At 38.5% G+C, this 24,468-nt stretch overlaps 4 protein-coding genes and 1 long non-coding RNA gene across 12 annotated transcripts; 3 read left to right on the forward strand and 2 right to left on the reverse strand.

The window, feature by feature from the left end:
- Positions 1–452: 452 nt before the first annotated feature.
- On the forward strand, positions 453–2,834 carry LOC114875113 (ornithine aminotransferase, mitochondrial). Of its 2 annotated transcripts, none has more exons than XM_029185055.2 (5): positions 453–627; positions 894–1,038; positions 1,315–1,616; positions 1,747–2,077; positions 2,162–2,834. In XM_029185055.2, exons 2-5 carry the CDS (start codon positions 982–984, stop codon positions 2,756–2,758), a joined length of 1,287 nt encoding a protein of 428 aa, XP_029040888.1. In that variant the 5' UTR covers positions 453–627; positions 894–981; the 3' UTR covers positions 2,759–2,834. The 2 variants fall into 2 exon arrangements, with proteins under 2 accessions (XP_029040888.1, XP_029040887.1); XM_029185054.2 differs by having other exon boundaries at positions 454–686.
- Positions 2,835–2,938: 104 nt separating this feature from the next.
- On the forward strand, positions 2,939–6,226 carry LOC114875115 (ornithine aminotransferase, mitochondrial-like). The gene is made up of 5 exons (XM_029185058.2): positions 2,939–4,844; positions 4,946–5,250; positions 5,318–5,518; positions 5,584–5,809; positions 5,889–6,226. Exons 1-5 carry the CDS (start codon positions 4,472–4,474, stop codon positions 6,053–6,055), a joined length of 1,272 nt encoding a protein of 423 aa, XP_029040891.1. The 5' UTR covers positions 2,939–4,471; the 3' UTR covers positions 6,056–6,226.
- Positions 6,217–8,386, reverse strand: LOC114875112 (zinc finger protein 845-like). The gene is made up of 3 exons (XM_029185052.2): positions 8,142–8,386; positions 7,939–8,064; positions 6,217–7,873 (listed from the first exon to the last, which is right to left on the reverse strand). The coding sequence occupies exons 1-3, from the start codon at positions 8,292–8,294 to the stop codon at positions 6,233–6,235; spliced, it is 1,920 nt and encodes a 639-aa protein (XP_029040885.1). The 5' UTR covers positions 8,295–8,386; the 3' UTR covers positions 6,217–6,232.
- Positions 8,387–10,967: 2,581 nt separating this feature from the next.
- LOC114875074 (protein phosphatase PP2A 55 kDa regulatory subunit) lies at positions 10,968–22,184 on the reverse strand. Of its 6 annotated transcripts, none has more exons than XR_003789197.2 (10): positions 21,279–21,641; positions 18,361–18,426; positions 18,067–18,164; positions 17,468–17,746; positions 16,973–17,150; positions 16,534–16,868; positions 16,245–16,460; positions 16,001–16,171; positions 12,845–15,900; positions 10,968–12,487 (listed from the first exon to the last, which is right to left on the reverse strand). XR_003789197.2 is itself a non-coding variant. In XM_029184995.2 (10 exons), exons 2-9 carry the CDS (start codon positions 19,069–19,071, stop codon positions 16,019–16,021), a joined length of 1,347 nt encoding a protein of 448 aa, XP_029040828.1. In that variant the 5' UTR covers positions 19,072–19,321; positions 19,399–19,800; the 3' UTR covers positions 10,968–15,900; positions 16,001–16,018. The 6 variants fall into 6 exon arrangements, 5 of the variants coding, with proteins under 5 accessions (XP_029040828.1, XP_029040825.1, XP_029040824.1 ...); XM_029184995.2 differs by lacking the exon at positions 21,279–21,641 and adding exons at positions 19,050–19,321; positions 19,399–19,800 and having other exon boundaries at positions 10,968–15,900; XM_029184992.2 differs by lacking the exon at positions 21,279–21,641 and adding an exon at positions 22,096–22,184 and having other exon boundaries at positions 10,968–15,900.
- LOC114875075 lies at positions 20,048–22,480 on the forward strand. Of its 2 annotated transcripts, XR_003789199.2 has the most exons (3): positions 20,048–21,189; positions 21,728–21,841; positions 22,114–22,480. It is a non-coding gene; the product is annotated as an uncharacterized LOC114875075 (long non-coding RNA). The 2 variants fall into 2 exon arrangements; XR_003789200.2 differs by lacking the exon at positions 21,728–21,841.
- The last annotated feature ends 1,988 nt before the right edge of the window (positions 22,481–24,468 follow it).

The raw sequence follows: 24,468 nt of genomic DNA on the forward strand, positions 1-24,468 counted from the left end.
ATGGTAACTGTGAGATCGTCGATAATGCAGAGCCTGCGACAACTACTTATCAGTCTTCATTATATCGATAAGAATATTTGTAGATAAGTACGTAAGTGTTTCTACCCATTTTTCAAATGATAAGAATATTGCGATGTTTGTAATATATCAATATAACATATAATTACTGCGGCAAATTTGTCGTAAAATCTGATTAAAATATTCTTTTCTTATTTAACAGTTAGTTGTCTGATGTCAGAAGAAATCATATAAAACAATGTTGCACGAAAGAAATCTAGCTTATCGTATTTACTTTTGAATACAAATTATCACGGTTTTTGGACTCAAATAGGCTATTGGACTCAAACGGTTGATGGACCGTATAATTATATCGTTTTTCTTATCTTCGATATGAAGAGCGTGTAACGTGACCGTACGTACCGAGGAGAAACGAATAAAACGCGCGACACGACTAGAAACAACTAGACACGTCAAGACATATTCAAGTGAACCGTGTTATTAACCGGTTTGGAAAACGGGTAACATCGAAGGAATCATCGAGTGGAAACATTGATGTGCCAGTTTTACTAATACAATCATCGGTTTCTGCAAAGGTAGAAGGCATACAGTAATTGAAAGAAAGACGAGGTATCAGTGACACACTGTTTTGATATAGCGATAACGATGCAGTCGTGATCATTTTTCCGGTAAGCATTAATACTCTTACTGATAATCTTTTTTTTCATTTCATTCTTAACAAAAGCTATAAGTACTTACATTCTCCGACTGAAAATCATTTTGCTAAGCGGTTACTGATAATGCATGTATCGTTACACTTTTAAAAACTGCAATATCACATCTCGCTAAGATACATCTGTTTTATCGAAATAACACGATTTGTTTTAATTATCTAGATTAATGCTTGGAGCGATCTGGAAGATCAGTCATTGATAAATAACGAATTTTTTACATCGTTGAACCATCGAGCTACTACTGATCAAGATGTTTAAGAAAATTGGAGGAATATCTAACAAAACCTTGACGAATCTGTTCTGCCAGGTAATGAAACGGCAAGCGGCGGCAGGTGTAAAGATAACGCGTCTCGTTTCTTATCGTTGAGGAATGTTTGTGAAATACTTTGATTACATAAAATCATAATTGCCTAATTTATTATTCTTGTATCACATTTCTGAATGCCGCTAGGAGGTTCTCAAAATTATTTCTGTTAAATTTTGTATCAAAGGGTTAATTTCGTTTAGTAATGAATAAATAAAAATCATTTTTATTTTGCCAGATACGGTTGAACATTATTGTATATTAAAACTATGATTGTAGAGCGGACAATGTCGAAGTATCACGTCGCAGGAGATTTTCGTGCGGGAATCGAAATACGGCGCTCACAATTATCATCCTCTTCCCGTGGCAGTCTGTAAAGCCGAAGGGGTTTTCATGTGGGACGTTGAAGGGAAACGTTACTTCGACTTTTTAAGCGCTTATTCCGCTGTTAATCAAGGCCACTGTCATCCCAGGATCTACAAAGCCTTGATCGATCAAGCAAAAGTATTAACGTTAACTTCGCGAGCCTTTTACTCCGACGTGTTAGGTGAATTCGAAGAATACATCACAAAACTTTTTGGGTAAGTAACAAACTGTGTTGATTGTTTGCTCTACCTAATCATATTGTTTACTATAATCATATTCTGCGCTTTTGCTTGATATCTAAGTACTCGTGATAGGGTAATTAGTAAGATGGTATATTATCTTCAGATACGAGAAATGGTTACCGATGAACACGGGAGTAGAAGGTGGTGAAACTGCTTGCAAATTAGCACGTAAATGGGGTTACACGTGCAAAGGAATACCGCAGTATCAAGCGAAAATCATTTTCGCAGAAGGTAATTTTTGGGGAAGAACGATGAGCGCTGTGTCCTCGAGCACGGATCCCAGCAGTTACAGCGGATTTGGTCCTTTCATGCCTGGGTTCGAGGTCGTTCCTTACGATGATCTTGTAGCACTTGAACAAGCTTTGGCTGACCCTCACGTTTGCGCTTTTATGGTGGAACCAATACAAGGTGAAGCTGGCGTTGTCGTGCCAAAGGTACTATCCCTAGTTTCCAACGTTCGATCAGTTATCACGAACTTTGCTCTTCTAATTTTTATATTTCAATGTTTTTTTTTTAAGGACGGATACCTGAAAGGAGTTAGAGAATTGTGTACGAAACATAAAGTTTTGTGGATAGCGGACGAAGTACAAACTGGTTTAGCTAGGACGGGTAAACGGCTGGCTGTCGATCACGAAAACGTGAAGCCAGACATTTTGATCCTTGGAAAAGCTCTTTCCGGTGGCTTCTATCCAGTTTCCGGAGTATTAGCCAACGATTCCGTAATGCTGACCATAAAGCCTGGCGAACACGGTTCGACATACGGTGGCAATCCTTTAGGATGCAAGGTCGCTCTCGAAGCTCTTCGCGTTCTCGAAGAGGAAAAGCTAGCAGAGAATGCGGAAAAAGTTGGTCATATTTTTAGAGAGGAACTTGGAAAACTTCCGAAGGATATCGTAACCTTGGTACGAGGAAAAGGTCTCCTCAATGCAATCGTTATTAACGAAAAGATCGACGCTATGGATATCTGTTTGAAACTAAAGGAAGCAGGTTTACTCGCGAAACCAACGCACGGACACATTATCAGATTGGCTCCACCGTTGGTTATTACCGAATCACAAATACGAGAATGTGCTAATATCATTTGTACAACTATTTCTCGACACGCAAATCAATAGGCGCGTCCTCTTGCTCAAAGCTACTTCGTTGCAATTTTTAACGGATCTCACTCGAATAAATTTATTTCATTTATAATCAGCGAATTCTTTTGAAACGTATCATCTTCCTTGTGCGGATAAACCGAAGAAATACAATTGAAAGTCGTCTGGTCTTGATGAAATTCAATGAAATATGTGTGCGCTTATCGGGACAACGGGATTGTTCGAATGCACCCGCCGAGGTTATTATCTTTGGAACACTACGAAGCAAGAAAAATTGGTCGACTGGTTGCGTTAGTGGTTATTAATAGCCAAACGCGATATCGTCGTCCTATCCTCTTTTCAATGTTTATTCTGATGTTTGACGGCCGTCGTTATTTACATAAGCGCGATATCTTCTCGTGTTTGAAAAAGCAAACGTTGAAACTTCCAGCGAAGAAATGCATTTCTTTTCGTATATACTTGTAATAATTTTTATTTAATCAATTTATGCTATTGGGTAATGATCGTGAGACCGTCCAAAGAATGCAGACGGATTAATGATAACAATGTTGCCGGTAATTTTCTCCTTAATCTCATAATCCTTTCTTTTCTTACGATGACCTTCGCATAATGCAACTTACGATTAGTCTTACAAATGACAGCATCTTACTTAGGATCGAATATCAAAATTTCCTGCAACTTTGTTCGTAGTTATAAGATTAACGATAGTTCTGCAGATTGGTAGGAAAAATCAGGGGTTGTTGAACCATCCGCGCACCGGTGTACTTATCATTTCCGGATCAGGCAATCATAAATGACGACGCGGAGTATTTTTTGAGCACGTCACCTTCGATTAATACACATTGTTTACTGTTTTTTGTTGGCTTAACAGGGAAGATACACAAACGACTGGCAATTATAAAACGTAATTTACAATTAGCACGCAATCGGGCGCAAGAATAGTTCAATGATTTTCTGTTAGAGGCGTTTATTGGATATTTTAATTAATTTGTTCGCGTTATCAGAGTTGATTAAAAATACAAATAAGTTGGTAAATCTAATCTAGAATTTGACAGCGAGTCGTCAAATACGCGAATACAGAGACGTAAGAACACACGCAAATAAGACAATCATTGTTACCTTCGGTTCAAGCGAAGTTTCTGACGCAAAGAGCAGTAAATTTGTAAGCGCAATATTTCTGAGAATGTTCGAAATCAATATTCTTTTCTATGTGCGGGAGAAATGAAAATATTGGCTCGAACCGATTTATTTTCCTAATAACGATTAGATGTCGTATCGTCAAATGTCCAATTAACCAATTATGTGTTTTTCCTAACATTCCTTTTTTTTACAACGGTGTTTAGATCGATTCGGAGCAGGCCTCGATGGAGTCTACGGCCTTAACGCGTTGGCGCCACATTAAAGCGTGTCCCGTTCATTATCAGATATGACTTCTTCGTACGGTTGTATCGTAGCATTTATGTATTCTAAATCCTACCGACCTATCAATTGTATACAAAAACATCCCGTGCAAATAAGCAATATACCTCCCCTACCCTTTATCGTGCCGATATAAATGTAAGACTGAATGCGAAATTCAACACAGTTTACTTTCTTACATTAACAAAGCAATATTTACAGCATTAGCAAAGCGATACATTGCCTTTGTTTCTTGGGGTTTAGGTGTTTTCCGACCGATCTTGTCTCTTTTAACCGAGCATTGGTAGTTGTTTCTTTTTTAAATCGATACCGATGCATTCGACGAAATCGATCGCCGTTAAGCTAACGAGAGAGCTCAGCTCGAAAAGATTTCTCAGTTCCCAAGAGCTGATCGAACGGGACAAAAAGTACGGCGGTAGACACTTTGAGCCACTTCCGGTTGTTCTCGCGAAAGGCGAGGATGTTCATTTGTGGGACGTCAAGGGTAAACGTTACCTCGATTTCCTCGCCGGTTTCGCGACGGTCAATCAAGGTCACTCTCACCCACGTTTGGTAAAGGTAATGTGCGAGCAAGCAGGGAAATTGAGTCACACGTCCAGAGCTTTTTACTCGGAGCCCCACGGTGAGCTAGGAGAATACCTGACCAAACTTTTGGGATGGGATAGATTCTTGCCTATGAACACCGGTACGAACGAAACGAGAATAGAAATTAGGATCCTGATGTGATTCTATGATATTCTTTCCGCGAAAAAAGGTACCCAGGGCCCATCGTCTCTCTCGTTGCAGGGGTCGAGGCCGGCGACACGGCCATTAAGGTAGCCAGACGCTGGGGATACAGGGCGAAGAAAATACCGGATCAACAGGCGACCGTCGTTTTCGCCGAAGGAAACTTCTGGGGTCGATCGATCGCCGCGTTATCGGCCTCCACAGATCCAAAGTGTTACACCGATTTCGGGCCTTACGTCCCCCGCTTCGACAAGGTGCCGTACGACGATCTCGAAGCCTTGGAACAAAAGTTTAAGGAAGATCCAACGGTCTGCGCGTTCATGGTGGAACCGATTCAGGGAGAAAGAGGCGTCGTGGTACCTAAAGTAAGTTCCAACTTCCTCTAACATAATTGAAGGCCAGAAAGAAAATTTCTTCTTTCCGTTCCGACAGGAAGGCTATTTAAAGGGCGTACGAGATCTTTGCGACAAGTATAACGTGCTGTGGATCGCCGACGAGGTTCAGACCGGCTTAGGAAGAACGGGTAAACGGTTGGCCGTCGATCACGAGAATCAGAGGCCGGATATTCTTGTCTTAGGAAAAGCGCTGGCTGGGGGAATGTATCCTGTTTCCGGTATCTTAGCGGACGACGAGGTAAATTTGCTCGCGCTTCGTTCTATCCAAGTGTAAACCTTTTTAACGAGTTTAATTTTTATTAGGTAATGCTGTGTTTGGAAGTCGGCTCGCATGGCAGCACTTTTGGCGGAAGCCCGCTTGGGAACAAAGTAGCTCTGGAAGCGGTTAAAATCGTGGAAGAAGAGAATCTAGCTGAAAACGCGTGTAAACTTGGAAATGTTTTATGGAAAGGCTTGGAAAAGTTTCCGAAAGAGATATTCACGGAAATTCGGGGTCGTGGTTTGTTGATGGGCGCGGTACTTAATAAAGGTATGCGACCTGATGGCAACCCTTCTTTCACCGTAAGGTATAATTTACAGTAGCATTAATTTCATTCTTGTTTTCTCAGACTTTGCCGATGGTTGGGACGTTTGCTTGAAATTGAAGGAGGCAGGTTTGCTCACGAGACCCGCGCATGGACAAATACTGAGGCTCTCGCCACCGCTTACTATTAAAAAAGAGCAAATCGAAGAAGGTCTTCATATACTAGCTACTGTTCTTAATAGTTACAAATGAGATAATTTGGAATACTTTTCGATAAGTCAGCGATGTCTCGTGTTCGACGAAGGTACATACGTATAATGTTTCTAGTCTGCTCGAAGTAGAAGAAACTGTTGAAACATAGCGTACAAAAGTATTTTACATAAAACGATGTATTTTTAATATCAAATATAAATTTTATATGTACACGCGTTACGTTTGCGATTCGTGCCTTTTTAAATGCCTCGTCAGGCTGAATGCTTGCGAGAACAATTGATTACATTGATGACATTTGTACGCTTTGGTACCGTTGTGCAATATTAAATGCCTCTTCAGATGGCTCGCCAGTTTGAATCGTTTTCCACACAGTCGACATTGATATTGCCTAAGAGTCGTATGAGACGCTTGGTGATTCTTCAGGTGGCTCGACTGTGAGAAACGCTTTTTACATATTTTACATTCGAATGGTTTTATCTTTGTATGAATCCTTAAATGTTCCGCGAGGTTGCCCTTTTGTACGAAACACTTGTTGCAGTATTCGCACTTGTGCGATCTCGTTGCTTTGTGCGTTCGCAAATGAATTTTTAGATTGTAGCTTTGACTAAATCTCTTATCGCATATCTCGCATTGTACCACACCTTTCCCAGTATGAAGCCGTTCGTGAGCCTTTAAATTCTTTAACAATCGGAATCTCTTCTTACAAGTGGAGCACTCGAAGGATTGACCCCCCTCGTTACTCGTGATACCATCGCGTTGCTTGTGGGTTTTTACGTGTTCGCGTAAGTATGATGGATAGGCGAAAACCTTGTCGCATAATTTACACGAATGTACGTTTGTTTTCGTGTGCAATCGCATGTGCGCGTTCAGTTTGCTCTTAGACGAGTAAGCCTTTTCGCAATCGGAACACTTGAAAGGCTGTTGATTAGAGTGGGACAATCGATGGGTCAATAATTTTGACTTCTGAGAGAACAGTTTAGAACATAGTTCGCACTTGAATTTTTTAAATTGCGCATTCGTTAGATTTTCTTTTTCAGTGTTTTCTTTGTAAACGAGGTTCGGACATAACCGATACCCATCGATGCTCTCCCTGCTGTCTATATGCTCGTTACCTTTTGAAAATCGAACGAGCGAACGCGAATCAGCTACATAGGTATTGGAATCATGTATCGATGAATTTTGTACGCGTTGGGGACTTCCATCTCGTATGTCCTCCACGAGATCAATATTCTCAGAAAAACTCAAGTTCTGCATCTCATTGTTATCGTTCATCGTGGATCTTTGATAAGATAAGTTCTGAATGGAATTCCCGACGGAATTAATAGATCTTTCGTAAGTCAAATTTTGTGGAATTTGATTAGAATTCTCACAGATATCTATGCTCTCGTTTTCGCAAGGTATATCTATATTCTCCGTGTTGTGGGAGATGTTATGACTGATCAACTGTGTTCTGTTGGTAAAAGTGCGATTGCACAATGAACAATGTAAAGCACACGCGGCACGGCTTGGATTTTCAACGTTCGTTGGAATCGTTTGCATCGTGTTTGGTCTAATCAAAGAAGATAATTCCGTGTGCTGAACGTTGTCGTTGGTCAGAGTGGTGTTCAACTGATTAAAATTAAAATTAAAATAAGGGTTCTGAGATTCGACTATATGCATGTGCTGCATTGGTATGTTATCTTGAACGAAAGGTACGTGCAGCCGGTTGTGAGTACAGAGTTCCTGATAGCTGGTAAACACAGCTCCGCATTCTATACATTTTAAGGTTTTGTGAGAATTTTGTATCGGAACAAAACCTTGATTCTGTTGATATAATTTACATCCAGATACTGTCGTGTAGGAAGTTAGGCCAGAAACCTGGTAATGTTTGGAAGTTTGATTAGATCAGAGGTTTAAACTCAGTACATTTCACGCAAAATTACCTTCAAAACGGCTTGTCTCAACGCTCTGTCCGCAGCTCGACACTGTTCTCTGTACAGTAAAGCAGATTCTGCTCTAGTTACGCAACGATCGCACATTTTTTCTGGAAGACCATCGCCTTGCCAAACCTGGTGAAGTACACGGTTTGAAGGGCAAGTATTTATTTCTGCTAAATAAGTTTCAATTCATAGAAAATATGTATTACTTCCAAACAGGAAAGAGAGCGCAATTTTGCAGCGAGAGAAGAGCCAGCCGGTCCCACGAATAAACAAATCATTTTATCACCATCTTCCCTTAAACATGTACGGCATAGTTTGCTAATATTTTCGCTATCGATTTCTTTTGTAACGATAAACATTGTTCCTTTTTAAAAGAAATTCTTTAATAACTCGTAGGTTATAAGTTTGTTTTGACGTCTACCGTCAAAGTTTGACATGCGCTGCTTGACAAGTTGAGGGCGTCATCTAAGGTGAAAAGACAGACAAGATAATGTGGTTACGCATCGCAAGATGACACCACAACTGTGTTATTTGTGGCGAATTTACATTACTCGTTGTTAAGTTAGATTTCTATTTTATCGATTAAATTGAAGTGCGCAGAGAGAGTCACCGGGGTTCCTGACATCCCAAGATGATATTTTGTCAGTGCGCAGAGAGTTTCCGGGGTCCCTGCTACCCCAAGATGATATCAGATCGATATGCAGAGCATCGCCCGTGCTTCGGGGTCCTTAACATCCCAAGCGATAGGCCGTTGCGCCATTTATATAAAAGTGACGCAAACTATTCGTTAACTTACCGACTGTCGGAAGTTCAGTCGATAAGTCGGTAATTTGTTGAGTAGTTTCCGCCGCTTTTGTATAGATGGCGCAGTGGTCGAACTTTGAAAATAATTCTAGGCGGTCTCTTCAAAATATAAGTTTGTCAAATAATTATTCTAATAATTTTTCGGTCTTGTAATTCTATAAAAACTTGTATTCACTTCATGCACTTTGGTAAATAAATCATTTGAAATAAACAACTGAGTTATTGTTCCATATACCCAATTTCATGTCCGAGTTATTTATTTAATGCTTGTAATTTCTTTTCTCAGCTATTTATTTTATTGACTTAAATTCTTCTATCATTTTAGTTATTTAATGTACTTAACTTCATTTCTCAGTTACTTATATATTAAACAACTGTTTGATCTTTAATAAATTACAAACATAATATACACGAAAATCAAACTTAAATCAAAACACAGTAATTACTTCCCAATATGAGAAGTTTGACCTAGAACAAGGTGCGATCTCATTGTCACCGATCACAAGATGGCCCCTAAGAAGGGCAGATTTACGGCCTTCTCACGGGACATCTTGTCATCGGTGCAAGTACTTCTAATTTCCCTTCGGAGTTTATTTAATTTACTTTATTTACTTTTTCCGCTTATTAACAAGCTCATCAAAAAGGAATAAAATTTATGATTTTATCTCTCTTCTGGGCCTCGGCCGACCACCCTTTTATTTATTATTTTATCCTTCCTTATGAGCCTCGCCTCACTTTTTTCAGTTATTTATTATTTTATCTTTCCTTGTGGACTAGTCCACCTTTTTCAGCTAATAATTATTTTATCCTCCTTTATGGGTCAAACCTACGCTTCCTAATTATTTATTATTTTATTTTTCTTTATGGACCTCGCGAGGACCACCCTTCCCAGTTATTGTTTATCCTATTTCTACTCTTTATGAACCAAGGTCTCCCTTTCCAGTTATTTATTTTCCTCATTCTTTTCATGGACCTCGCAGGGACTACCCCCAAATCACTGTATCCTCGTATCCTTTGCATCCCTGTATCTCTTACATCGCAGCACTTCTTATATCCCGACATCCCTTACATGCCTGCAATCCTTATATCCCTACATTTCTTGTATCCCTGCAACCCTTATAATAAATATATTATAAATATAATAATAAAGTACAAAAACTGGTTCAAGTAAAGGTAAGTAAAGGTAAGTAAAGTCTCATACAAATTTACTTCGTTTTTTTACCGCCAGGCGGCGCTGATGCGAGGTCGACATTTTAGTTCGCATTTTTGCCGCTAGAGGGACAAAATCTCGACATTATTTAGTTCCTTTTTCTGAAACCAGATGGCGCTGACCCGAGGTCGAAATTTTAGTTCACATTTTTGCCGCTAGAGGGCCAAAATTCCGACATGATTTAGTTCCTTTTTCTGAAATCAGATGGCGCTGACTCGAGGTCGAAATTTTAGTTCACATTTTTGCCGCTAGAGGGCCAAAATTCCGACATGATTTAGTTCCTTTTTCTGAAATCAGATGGCGCTGACTCGAGGTCGAAATTTTAGTTCACATTTTTGCCGCTAGAGGGCCAAAATTCCGACATGATTTAGTTCCTTTTTCTGAAACCAGATGGCGCTGACTCGAGGTCGAAATTTTAGTTCACATTTTTGCCGCTAGAGGGCCAAAATTCCGACATGATTTAGTTCCTTTTTCTGAAATCAGATGGCGCTGACTCGAGGTCGAAATTTTAGTTCACATTTTTGCCGCTAGAGGGCCAAAATTTCGACATGATTTAGTTCCTTTTTCTGAAACCAGATGGCGCTGACGCGAGGTCGTCATTATAGTTCAAATTTCTGCCGCTAGAGGGCCAAAATTCCCGCAAGATTTAGTTCCTTTTTTACCGCCAGAGGGCGCTGTTACAAACGCCGAAAGTGTCATTTCAAAGATGTAAGTGATAAAGGGATGTAAGGCACTGCAGATTGTAGGGAATAAAGTGATTGGTGGGATGCAGGGTTATAAGGGAAGCAGGATTGTAAGAGGAACAGACATTTAAGGGATAGGGAGATGTAAAGGATTGAAGAGTGTATGGGATATAAAGGTGTAAAACATAGAGAGATGTAAGATATACGGGGATGTGAGCGATGAAGGGATGCAGAGATGTAATGAATGGAAGGGATGTAAGGGATGGAGAGTGGTGTAAAAGCACTTGTCATATATAAAAGATGCATGCAAAGGGAAAGAAATAAATACACACAAGTTCATTGTAGATTCAATATCGGTAATTTTATTATGCAAATTCATAATTTTATTGTTAATAGTATCATGTTCTCTTTATCGTTCGCTCGCAAAAATAAAAGGTGGTGATCGTAACGATATTACAATGACGGCGAAAGAAAAGGAGGGACGGGAATGAGGAGATTAATATTAAAATGTCAATCAATTCTGGAAGCATTCGTTCAATCTCAGTCGACACTACTGGAAACGCATTATTATCCACATCGAATATATGTATCCTTCAGGCGTATACATAGTTAAACACTTCATTGATTCAATTCAGAAGATTCAAACTCCAAATAGAAAACTTCATAAAAATGATTACAAATCTTTAATCGTAACTCAGTGTCGGAATAGATTTCATATTTGCCTGACAATATTCGATGCTTGCATGCGCGTATCATTTCATCCCGAAAGAAGAATAATAAATAAAAAATTCTATCATTGGCCTTCCTCTGTCTTTACAGACATGCAACAACACAAACGTGCAGAGTACAGAATATTCATACTTGTCATTCGTTCAGAACTAGCTACCATGTTAACCTATTTATATCTCGGCGCAGTATTCGTTCGTTTGAATAAATCGAATCTTAATGCGCTTTACATACGCTACCGTAATGCTACATTTATAATACAAGTGTCTTTTCATTTTGCGTTCATCTGTATATTCGCGCCGTTTCCATTCCTCCGACGTTCCAGGACCCTTTTATAAATTCCTGATAAGCCATCAGTACATCTAATCGGGACAATGTTTGCGCTCGCAGCATTTTAACATGATTCTACATTTATACTGTTCATTCTGTTTTGCATGAATTTCGTTCGCCATTCGCTCTCGTTATCGCTGACATCATTTGAGGCACATTAATTACGGTACAAAATAAACTCGACGATCTCGGAGATGTTCAAGTACAGAGGTTGTAATCGAAGATATCCGAGACCCGTACGAGGATCCGTTGAAACAATTACGATCAGGCTGAATGGTAGAGTCGTAAAGCAGGATTGAAAATTATTGTTACTCGATTGCTGTTCGGTTTCAATAGTCTTGTTCATTATTCATTTTTTATGCTTTACATCATTCTTCTCGCTACCTTAATGCGTGCCTTACGTTTTTTCGATATTACATCAGTTTTCGTGACGCTTTTTATTTTTTGAAATATATGCACATTATCGGTTAAGATTCTGAGACTACTGTTTTCGTATTCCTATCAAAGTTAATTAACCATAGCTTTCATAATTTTCCTTTACTTCTAAAAAATAAGAATTGAAACAATGAGACACCTTGTACGATCTAGCTAAATGATTATTAATCATTAAAGTGTAATCAAATGAAAGCAGTAACAAGAAATTGCTTTTGGTAAGGACAGAAATGAAATATTCCAGTCTCAAATTTTCCACCGGTAATGTATATTCGAAGCATAAATCTTTTACAAAAATTTATACCGTGCAGACGTACAATTTTGAATCTCGGAGAAAGAACTTGACCTTTTCTCTCGATTTTGTGTTCTGAAAAAAAAAAGAAAAAGAAGAATAGTAATAAGGTACAAATGATGAAATAGAGAATAAAAACGATGACGATATTATAAGTAATGTTCTATGGCACGATTCTTCTTAATTCGACGATGGATAGATTCATCCAAGATCGTTCTTTCTACCTAATTGCGTGTGTATTAGCGAGAAGAAATGAAATGTATAATAATGATCGAAAAGAAGAAAAAAAAAATTAATAATCCTATCGCGAGTCTTGCTACTGCAAGTGTAACCCGAATATGGTCGTTATCTCACGCAAGACAGGTAAAAAGACTCACTTCAAGACGTATTCTCTATAAAAAACGCTAAGTATGGACTAATAATATGTGATACCTTAAGAAAAATAGAGCTCCAACATTCGGCTAGTAAATTACGATGACGTTTATTATCACAACGAGACAGGTCCTGCGTGCCAAAAATTCTACTCTGCTCAGCGTTCAATTTTTTTTTCTTTTCTTTCTACTTTTACATCGATTCGGATTGTCCGATGCACGGATGCAGCGATGATACGACGTCGTAAGGCATTGTTAATATTTTTGTTGTTTTTTAAATAGTCAGAATGTTATTTATGCGTGAAACCTCCCGTTTCGCCTCCACATATCAAGCAATCGAATACAAATTGCATTTAGTTTTAATATCGTTCATTTTTTTTTCTTTAGTTTCTCATTCGATAATAATTTGTCGTATTTTAGTCCCCGTATTACATTAATAAGAAAAATCTAACGGGAGCCCCAGGCTCTTCGTTGCATTACATCAAGTGTTGTCGGAATAGAACGGTTCCCATACAATTTGTCTCATTCCACGAAACAAATACAAGTTTTACGTTTTATTCCGGTCACTAAACACGATCATTTTAATTCATAATCAATTAATTACATCATCTTCGACATCATATGCTATCTAGCTTACCGAACAGATCAAATCGTCATCACTGTGACTAAACCTGCATAGCAGTTAACAAAATAAACAAAATAACGCAGAGTCCCTATGATATTAATATTAATAATAGTAATAATAATAATAATAGCAGTAATAATATTAATTACTTATTGTAAAAAATAATTCTACGTTTTTTTTGTTCGAGCACAGAACGAATTTCGCGGTTCCTTTACGTATAATATCCGTTTCAACAAACATACACATCACGATTACAACTTATCGATTATGATTTTCCAATATCTTTTTTATTCGTGCGTCTTTTTTTTCACGTCCTTTCGCAATGAGTACATAATTGCCTAAACGTTGTTACAAAGATACTGAGTAATAATTCTGGTTTGTTACAAAGATTATTACGTTTCATGCATTGCAGTGAAAAAATTTCATGCTCAAACATGACGAAACTTCCTTCCCTAGACGATACTGTAAGACGTGTAAACTTTGCATTGCAAAAAACGTAATAACATGTAACATGCTTCCTTTTTTTTTTTAATTTAAAAATCCAATACATAAAATACCTAATCGATCATTTTCAATACCTAAAACTTAATGCTTAAATATTACATATCGTTCGAGTAAGAATATGATCAGTTAAAACCAATCAAAGCGCATAAGTTAAAAAATTTTCATATCACGTAGGTTTATTTTTGGCCAAAGTGCAGATCTATCAGGGAATTGTGTGTATACTTTGTTTCTTTTTTCTTTTTATAGAAAACTATATGATTGCTTGTATCATTAAGAAACCTCGAAAGTCGTTTGATAATCTTACATCTCAAGAAATCTAACAATTTTCGTACAAGCGAAAATTGTTAGCTGTAATTCCCTATCGTGTATAATTTAAGTCACCGATATAAGCTATGTCTCGCCAAGACAATTATTTGCTATTGTTCAATTTTTAATCGATAAGAAAATTTCAATTTTATTCACCTTGATCGCAATCGATAATCAGCGCGTATATTTCAATTCTGTTGTTCAAATTTTATCCCTCTAAATTTTGAATGTTGAAAAATTACATTCCGCTAATAAACGTACGTTACTCAGCACATTTAGTTTACATAAACTCTGCAAGCCCAGCTTACCATCGTCAAATGCACTTTTCTTAATTTCAATCTGTGTACGAAATCGCTGTTTATATGCATAAGTGTATAAGTGTTAATAAGTTATCAATAAGAAATATTAGAAAATCTGTATTTCATCTAACAGTTACCAGAATTTCCGTGTACCTCTTGATTGAGTTATTTATTTTTGTTTAGAAAGCGGCAATCGGTAAATGGTGCTTCGCACCCATGCTGTATTTTTTAAAATTTTTTTATTGCTTAATGTATGCAATGCATCGATGCTAATTATTTATCCACAAGTTTTTAGCAGACGGTGAAATTTATGTCATTCCAGATTTTGACTCGTATCGGCGAATATTTGTGTTTCAACTATCATACCACGAAAGGTATACCTAGAACATATATTTTGTTCGAAAACACAAAGAATAATAGGCCTATGGTTTAATATTATCCTTGATTAAATAATGATGATAAATGACTAATTCAAATTATTAAAAGCGTGATTGCTTTCTTTATAATGGTAACTGCCGGCATACTTCAACACATTTACTCGCTACTATTATTAATTACGAAAATACTTTTACTCGAAGATCAGCGAATTTTTACGAAGAAAAAGTAATTTCGATTAATTTTGAATTAACTATCTATTGAAAGTATAAACATTGTACTACATGAAAGCTTATGAAGAAAAATACTGAGTTGAGAATAAAATGGTGACGAGTTATAGCTAAATCTCATTGGCACATGCGACCACTTCCACTTTTTAATTTTACATCTTTTAGGCGTTTCTTTTCATGTTACAAATTAATTAATTAAATAAATGTCGGTATCACGTTTATTCATCGGGATTGCATTAACCGCATTTAGTAATTTCGTTCTGCTATAATATTTTGTTTCATAAATACCGTTCCATACATGAAAACAGCATATTTGTAAAAGGCATTTAAAATTGAACGGTATAAAAATTTGTACGGTACAAGCAAACGGAACACATTAATATTTCGTTAAAATAGTTAATCAATAACCGCCAACACGAGTCTATTATTTGGTTGAACTATACAGTTTTTCATAAATGGACAATGATTCCACGTGCATTTTATTTGAACTAGCGGATTTTGGTAGTTTGAAGAGCTATACATATGTCTCTGCTTGCATGCATTTATATACACATAACGCGCGACAAGGTGTTACGTGCAATTCTGTATGTTTGTGTGTACATAATGTGTATGAATAATGTGAGCTGCGTGGACGGCGCTACGTACACCACTCTTCGGTCAGTCAATCATTGACACATTAGTAGTCGACTTTCGTCAGTGTAATTCAGACACCACTTGTTCCACTGGAACATTTTAGTTGAACGTGCCCTGCTCACGTCAGTATATATCGCTGAATAATCTAAAAGAGAAGCAAACAAAAAAAAACAACATAGTTCTCTACTACCACTATGAACATGTATTTTTTTGCTCAAAACTTAATGCTTGCTCGCTAAACTTACTTGCATACAAATGTGCTGCTAGAGTTTGTCTTGGAATAGGAAGAGATTATTCGTAGCAGCAACAGCTACCACATTTTCTGATGGATGCCAAGCAGTATGTAATATCTTTTTATTGAAATCCAGGCAGTCGACGCTAATTTCATCTTTTTTACGTTTACCACCAGTACAGACCTTTATAATAAAGCACTTATGTTACTAATGAATGGAAAATTATTTTATATACACTTCAAACGTTTATACCCACCTTACGCGGTTTCAGAAGTGTTTTTGGTTTGGCAATGTCACGAGCTGCTTCCAATGTGAGATCACGTTTAGTTGAACGATCGAATACTCTGAAGAAATTATTATATGAACCCGTCATAATTGCAGAATCATTACCACTCCAACAACACTCAAATTTGTCAAAGATGCAATCATTCTCATACAATGAACATAACTTTGATCTTAGGTATTCATGTACCTGAAATAATGCAATTGATGGTTACTGATATATATTGGGAATAAGGGGATAAATTTATATTTTAATTACATACAGGGTAACATTCAATGGGTTTTGTTTCCATTTGTAAATCCCACACTTTCACACTGAGGTAGTCTCTACTGATCATGTATCTTCCTGAATTACTAAGTTTTACGTCGCTTATACTCGAAATTATTTCAGAGAAAAAGCTTCTATTTGTTGGATCTTCTGGTTCTTCAAAGAGTTTACTGTGTTGGTCACAAAGTGCAGCAGATCTCATGTCACAGAGTCTAATTGTTCCTTTGCTACTACTATATACCAAAACGTTACACTCTGCTGGATGAAATTCCGCAGCAGTGATAACTTCGGTTAATTCCTCCATATTAGTTGGCTTAATGTCTACTATATCTGTGTACCATTTGTTAAGGAAATCATTCAAATTTGCTGATACAATACAAATATCAAATGATAAAAATAAAACAAACATTAAATGACATATAAAAAAAGGATACTAAAACTCTGATCTGTGATCTCAAGGTGCCAAAGATTAATTCTAAGATCATCAGCACTGAGGTATGTCTCTTGATCACTGTTGACACTTATACTGTTTATATGATAGGTGTGCGCATTGGCGAATATTCTTCTTGGGGATGCCTCTACCATTAATTCCATTGGTTTTATAGTTGGTACCTAAATAATTAAACAATTAGGCACTTCAAACATGTATTTTAAAAGCCTTGTTTCATGCAATGCCTATGAATACCATAAATAGGTTTCACTGTCACAATACCAAACTCTCAATGTTATGTGCATATTTGAACTTCTTGACCATTTCTATTGTAAGTATTTTTTGTTAGATCTACAATGGTACAAAGGACACCGTTTGTGAAGAATTTACAGTAACAAAAAAAAAAGCAATTTTAAATCATTTTATTCGCAATATTCAAATAATTCATAAACTTTTATTTTACATATAAAGCATGCAAATATTTATTAACGATACTTACCCTTAAGGAAGTGATACAAGCAGGATCACGAATTGTACCATTTTCTTCCTTTGTGTTATAACCTTCTACTCTTTTATCCCGTTCGCTAACTTTCCACAATTTGATTGTTTTATCATTTGTGGAAAGTAAAAAATGAGCAGGATTTTTTCTTTTCAGCCACCTAATTTTGTTAATTTTTTCTTCTATCTCTAATGATTTCAGGTAATCGAATTCAGGTTCATGACTTTGGAAGGTGCTGTATACATTGTATTCACCTCTCCGAGGTATACTGTTTTTACTCTACACAAATGTAAATATTTCTTTATTATTTTAAGATTTCATGAAACCCCATTAATTTCTTTTACTTAAATTTATCACAACTACTTGAAAAATTGAATGAAAAACAAGTAAAAATCTTTATTCCTTTCATTGTTTCAATGATTATCTTTAGAACTTTTCTAAAGATAGGAAAATGTAACATACACTTGGCAATAATCCAATACTAACATATAAACATAATTTTTATTTAAAGGACGAGCTTTTCTTTATTAAGAATGCAAGAATTAACACATTCAAATAAATATAAATAGTAATAATGTTACAAAAATGGTTCAACTTACAATGGGGTCTCTTTGAAAAATAACAACCCGTCCACCTTTATCTCCTGTTGCAAGAAGATCGCCATCATGGTTAAATTCAACACATGAGATTATATCAGCTAGAATCAAAAGAGAAAATGGAAGAAACAATTCAATTACTCTAAAAAAAAATTAATGAATTATTCTATGAATTCAAACATACTTTAACGAGTGTATAATTACTGAATAACAGCACTTGTTTCCCTCAGTTTAGTAAATGCTAACTGATAAGATAACATTCTCAACGAATATAAGTAAACTTTAAATTGGAATTACCTTCTGTGACATCGTCTTCCAATGTTCCTTTCACTTGTGAGAAACACCATTGTATGTCGCCATTGCCTGAAACAAAAATATGCAAACACTGTACACAGAGAAATTTATTTAAAATCTGAACAAATTGAGAATTTGTAAGAACACTGTAAAATCTTTAGGTGAACAGTGGAAAACTTCATTACCCTGAGTAATATATGTAATCAGATATAGTGTTCACTTTTTAAACTAGTAATATGTTTATACATAACTGTTATTACAAAACAGATCGAAAACCGATAATGCTTATCGCATGTATTATATCACGGGTTTTTACTCCGAATTAGATAGATGTATAATGGAAACAAGATATGGAGGTTTGCTCCAAAACCGAACGCGGTGTTTTCGCTCGATCGACTGCACGCATGAAACACGCACAATCGAATGAAAAACAAGAAAAGCGGTAGAAATCGATAAGGACAACGAGGCGAAAGGAAGAAACAGGAACGAATACGAGAATGCACCTGCAAAGCATGATAAAGTAAACCTGTAAAGATGAGTGCCGATAAAATCCCGATAAAAGAAAATCATTTTTTATTACAAAGAGCTATGGAAAAGCGTTCGACGGGGCGAAACAATGCGGACAGTTGAAACAATAAAGCAGCAAAAGAAAGTGAAAAAACAGATCGGAAAAAAGGTAAAAGTAAGCCTACTTGAAGTTTCGGCGCAATCCATCGTGCTTCTAGGCCGTCGCCACCGCCGCCGCCGTTGCCGTCGCCGTCGCCGGCGACGGGCGCATTTGGCCCCGCGCACGGCAAGAATCCAGAGAGTGGGTACGGGTGATTATATTTGAGGATGCGGAATTGACGAAGAAGAACGTTGCGTGTACTGTGAGCGCTGCGGATATACCCGTGAACCCGTGATAGTATCTGGGTCAAGGTTCAGGTTACCGCGGCGCGGCGAGGCGGCCAGCAGGAGCGACGCACTGTTCGGTTTACGGCGTGCGGTAGAAATTATACGGCGACCACGCAGAATACACTACCGTCCACGACGTTTACTTACCGGCCATCTCGCATACGAGACACTACGCAACCAGAGAGATTCGCACGCGAGCTTAATCCCGGTGCGAGCTCCAATACCACCTACTCGACCAGAGATACACGCGCGCGGCGCGCCACGCCGGCGACCAGGAACCAGGGGATACCTTCACGCTTATTTACAACACTTCGTGCAACCTTTTATCCTGTCACATATTCGTCCGTCTAGTCCGCCACTGTTCTGAACGCGATCACCAACTTTCAATGGCGGAATTCACGAACGCATAACCACACAACACTACTATGGCGTGACGTCACACCGCAGCCAGGTTTCGCTACTTCCACGGTAATCGCCATCTTGTGTGCGAAAACCGATTGCACCCGAAATGCAACGAAAATTACCGAACATGGCCGACCGAACAGTGCCATCTACAGTGCGGAAAATTTAAACGGCAACTTGAAACCACCTATTCAACGTTCTTCGATAAATCATTATTTCAATTCTTTTATAAGTTTATATAAATGTTATATATTTGTTCGGTAACTATAAATTAAATTTTTCTTTTCATCTGCGCTATTTGTTCGTGCTAGAATAAGACTTTTTTGTAAAAAAGAAAATAAAGTAACTCGTACGAAAAACACTATTTATTATAAATTAATCTAAACTATTTACGGGATTATATTAAAGGAAAGATTACCTAAAAGTTCTGTTAGTTTCTCATGCAATTCCTCCAAAGAGGAAAACATAGGCACGTTCTTGGAGAAGCGTGAAAAATTCTTGCCTGAATGAAAGTCTGTCATCGAGCGATCCATTTTTAGCAGAACTAGAATTACTTGAATGTGAAAAGAATTTTCTTCTTTTCAACTTCAACCGTGAAAACTCAACGAACATTAAAATTACTTGGATCACGTGTCCTCAAGATCGAAACCCGTCATACATTCTCACCGCATTCAGAAGCAGAAAAGTCATTGTGTTTTATTTTAACAAATCTCATCCTTGATAAGGTCGTAACGTCCGGCCTGCATTGAATATTAATATGCTTTTTCTCTATTCGTAGATCGATCGTCGGCTATTATACGCTCAACGTTTTACGAGCGTATTTCCTTTGCAGTTACAAAAAACTAAGAAAAATTATCATCCGCTTTATGATTCGAAGCGAAAGAATAAAATGTACGAACGAAGAAGCAAAGAGAGGACATTTTCGGGCGTTGTTTCGAACCGTCACTCGAAAGCATAGAATTTAAATTCTAATCACGGCGTACTCGCCACAGGAAGAGACAAGCTTTCTACATGTTTCAAAGCCGTGGCTGGTTTTACGAGAAATTTTATAAAATATATATGCTGGAATTAAAAGGACCTTGATAACGCGGATCGTACGTCTTTCAATTTTTAGTTACTATTAACTTAAAAATGCGATAACGCTTATCTGTTCCATCAACAAGTCAGGTATTAAAAACGCGTCACGTTATTTCGTTTGTTTGAACAATCAATTCCGACGGGAACAGATTAAACAAATAAACGAAGACGAGTGTTGTTTTATACGGTGCCTAGCACGTTCGCGAATAAAACGACCTATGAGACTGTCTCGAAGTGGTACGAAAGTGCATCAGCTCTCGTAACGACACACGAAACACTGGTTGTCGAACGTGTTAGATGGAGGATGTTAATGAGTTTGCACTAACAAGCGTGTAGAGCCGGTGCAACGTTTACCTCGACTCGACATGTTTGCCGAGAGTTGACTGTGTTTTTCGAAAAGTACAAACAGAAAAACAACGTCGAAGAAGTTACGTGCTCCTCGAGACAAAAGATTCGATGGTAACAGTTTAAAATCGATCAACGTTCCAGTTTTCAAAAATCATCACCGTGTTCGTTACGAAATTTCATTGTGTTTCTCTTGTACTTACGAAGATAATGATCGTAGCTTTTCTCGATCGCGCTTTTCTCAGTGTTCGTGTTCGTTTCACAAATGAAACTCCTGTCCAAATCGATGGAGTGCCTCCTGATCTTGGTTCGGCTTCGGGAATTCATCCTCGGATGACGGTTCTTGCAAACCGTTTTCTCACACGATACCGGCTACGATCGCGACAACATACTGTTATTGCCACGTGACATCGAGCACCGTCGAGTTTACCAACTGAACGTTAAACGTAAACGATTCTTGACTCGTTTCCTGCCTACGTATTTGCGCGCAAAAACATCAAACTACGACACGGTTAACGTTCCCCCGGTGTCTACCGATGTTTGGCTGTAAAAAGTTTTTACGACCTCCTATGCCTTTTCGTGCCTCGAATGTACGATAGAATGTATAATTTACAGTTTGTTTCGAGTATTAACCGTATTCCTGTTCGCGTAGCGAGGGATTCGACATGCCCCTGTACAATGGCAACCCGCATTGCTTGCGCGTACGGCAGGTGGCTAGTTCCAGGCGCAGAGTTATAATTGATTATTTTTCAAAAATATTGAAATTGTAAGTGTAAAATATTTAACATACTGCTACTCCATGAATGTAGAAATAAATCAAAATGAATTTAATAGATTGTTACGTATCAAATGCCCGATTTCGAAAGCTAGAAAGTTTAACACGATTTCATGACATAAAAGAAACGCGAAATATCACTTACAGCATACCAATTTGAAGCTTAAAGTTGAAGAAAAGCGTAGCAATAAGAGAAAACAGAATAGGAAGAGAAAGGGAAAGGAAAAGAAGAAAGTAGTACTCACCGACTCTCTTGTTCACAGCGGTATTGATCATGGAACCAAGCTTGGTGAGGCTAGACTGCCTCATGATGTTGGAGGGGCTCTTCATCCGTTTGGACGGTGGTACCGGAAGCGGGGCGGTCTTGGACCTTGCCAGAATGCCACCGTTTCGGCAGTTTCCGTTCGGATTGGAGCCGGGGGGCCGCTGGGGCGGAGCCCCCCATAGACCCACCACCCCTGCGTGACGCGTGGTGCTACTTCACCAATTTCAACCCTTATCCACCTGTTAGTCTCCCAGTTATTTTTAACTTCAACCTCCACCTTGCTTCGTCACCACTGGAACAATAAAATCATCAACAACCCCGTTATTTACCTCTAGTTTTTCGCAATAAAAAATTTAATTATCTCACGCGATCGTTATCTATATTATCGATAACGTTCGTTATCTCCCTCATCCCATTCAATGTTTTCCACCTGTTGGATCGTTGGTCCAAGCAGCATCAATAAAAACCCTCTTCGCGATACGCTTCGTAGCATCTGGAGAACCCGGAAGAGTATGCTTGCAAATAAAGATCACCTTTTGTATTCGATGGCTTTCAATCTCGATTTAAGCGTGGCATCGCGTAAACGTGGGGTGCAACGGAGTCAACGCTGTCAATTGAAAGACGGCCACGTGAATGCGTTTCTCTTTAGTGCAGGTGCACGACCATTTGTCGCGGAAATGCATAAATATGAGCGACGAACGGAAAGGAAAGAAGGCAACAGGTAGTGAAACGAAGAAATTCATCCAGGTGTACCGAGTACGGGAAAGGGTGCATACGCTTGACTTTGCAAATTAACCAAGTGTACGAGTGAATCGCGAAGAGTACCGATAAATCTTCTTTAATTTTAAAGCGAAGGAAACTTATCTCTTTCTGCCAGAACTCTCGAGTACCGCGGACTCTCTAGGCAAGGAGGCTCGATTTAATTTATGCCTGGCAGGCGTACTTGGACCGCGAAGAGTTAACACCTATGGCAAACGCAAAGAATGCTCGAAAACAAACAGCAGGTAGATGGTGCGAAAACCTCGAGTACGACCTTGTCGAAGAAGAACGCAGACGTAGGTACGCGAAGAGATGAGCTTACGAGATAGAACGCGTGCAACTGATTAGCTGACCTCGGATAACCGACGAGCCAGTATCAACCTCCGCATTTACCGTTCAAATTACCATTACACCAGTCTCCTGCGTCACGCAGCCCATTAATTCGACGGATGGGATCTCTCGTAGCGATCTCGCCAGGGGAAATTGAAATTTGGTTAAAGCCAGCTACCCATCGATTTACTACCCGTCAAATTTGCGACCTGCTCTTCGACAAGAAACTACCCCTTTAACGAACTGTCTCGCGTGAAACGTAGCGATATCAATTCCTTTTTTTTTTTTTAGTAAATGAAAAGCTTAGAATGAAACTGAAAATCCCAGGTGTTTGCAAACGAATTCGAACAAATGAAACTAAACGTGTTCTAGTGTCATTACGGAGGCTACCGATCGCTTTGTTACGTGACATTTCCAACAACGACGACACGGGTGCAACAGCGAAGTAACACGTGCCCAGCAAACGATCCACGTATCGTTCGTATAAACTACAACATAATCGGATTATATTCTGCGAAGCTGCTGCAACACACGGTCATCAGTGCCATCGATTGTACCTGCGTACATATTTACCGTGACTCAAGTTTGCAACGTTCAGTTTATTCGCGTGGTCGTAGCCATTTACCATACGATAATGCTGTCTGTTTGAGAGTCGGTGACGCACTAGGTAATACCTTTGTTTATCACCAGCGAATTCTTTTTGTTAACCCGTTCATTGTCACAGTTTAATTTGATTGCGTTACGTTTCAGCTGATACGCGAACGTACACGGAGTTTCGATTGAGATGCACTGGGATGGAATGAACGAACCTTCAGGAACGAAGCAAGGTTAAATCTTTACCGCTAATCACTACCGCCGGTTAATCTTGCAATTTAAGCTCGCTTAAGGTCACCGAGCTAATCGCCGAGTGGATCAAATTCTCAAACTAAACGATCTTCTCGGTTTTCTACATCCGTCGCTGGGTCCGATTCTTTCAGTCGGGAAAAGAAGAAGAGACCTGTTAAGAAGACAGAATTTCTTTTCCAAACGGTGAAAGTTTCTTTCGGCACGTCTTGAGAGAATGTTTCGCCAGTATGGATTTGCGAAGACGAGTTAAAGAGGGTGGTCGCGGACGGCGGGTAGTTTGTTAAACCAGGGAGATGATGGCAGGAGGTCCCTGGCGTCTAGCCAGACCATTTCCCGACTGCTTCTTCAGCTCCAAATTCGTTCCTTTTGCGTACGAACACGCAGCATCCCCGAGTTCGATGTACCCCCGTTTAGTCGT

This window comes from Osmia bicornis, chromosome 9, assembly GCF_907164935.1.
Source record: "Osmia bicornis bicornis chromosome 9, iOsmBic2.1, whole genome shotgun sequence".
Lineage (NCBI taxonomy): Eukaryota > Metazoa > Arthropoda > Insecta > Hymenoptera > Megachilidae > Osmia > Osmia bicornis.

Coding starts and splice junctions, on each gene's coding strand:
- LOC114875113 (XM_029185055.2), top strand. CDS start 982: ATGTTTAAGAAAATTGGAGGAATATCTAACAAAACCTTGACGAATCTG. Junction 1,039..1,314: donor TGACGAATCTGTTCTGCCAG/GTAATGAAACGG, acceptor CTATGATTGTAG/AGCGGACAATGTCGAAGTAT. Junction 1,617..1,746: donor TACATCACAAAACTTTTTGG/GTAAGTAACAAA, acceptor TATTATCTTCAG/ATACGAGAAATGGTTACCGA.
- LOC114875115 (XM_029185058.2), top strand. CDS start 4,472: ATGCATTCGACGAAATCGATCGCCGTTAAGCTAACGAGAGAGCTCAGC. Junction 4,845..4,945: donor ATTCTTGCCTATGAACACCG/GTACGAACGAAA, acceptor CTCTCGTTGCAG/GGGTCGAGGCCGGCGACACG. Junction 5,519..5,583: donor GTATCTTAGCGGACGACGAG/GTAAATTTGCTC, acceptor AATTTTTATTAG/GTAATGCTGTGTTTGGAAGT.
- LOC114875112 (XM_029185052.2), bottom strand. CDS start 8,294: ATGTTTATCGTTACAAAAGAAATCGATAGCGAAAATATTAGCAAACTA. Junction 8,065..8,141: donor GCTCTCTTTCCTGTTTGGAA/GTAATACATATT, acceptor GTACTTCACCAG/GTTTGGCAAGGCGATGGTCT. Junction 7,874..7,938: donor TGAGACAAGCCGTTTTGAAG/GTAATTTTGCGT, acceptor AAACATTACCAG/GTTTCTGGCCTAACTTCCTA.
- LOC114875074 (XM_029184991.2), bottom strand. CDS start 21,402: ATGAATTCCCGAAGCCGAACCAAGATCAGGAGGCACTCCATCGATTTG. Junction 18,427..21,278: donor AAGCTACGATCATTATCTTC/GTAAGTACAAGA, acceptor TTTTTGTTTCAG/GCAATGGCGACATACAATGG. Junction 17,747..18,066: donor TTTTTCAAAGAGACCCCATT/GTAAGTTGAACC, acceptor ACATTTGTGTAG/AGTAAAAACAGTATACCTCG.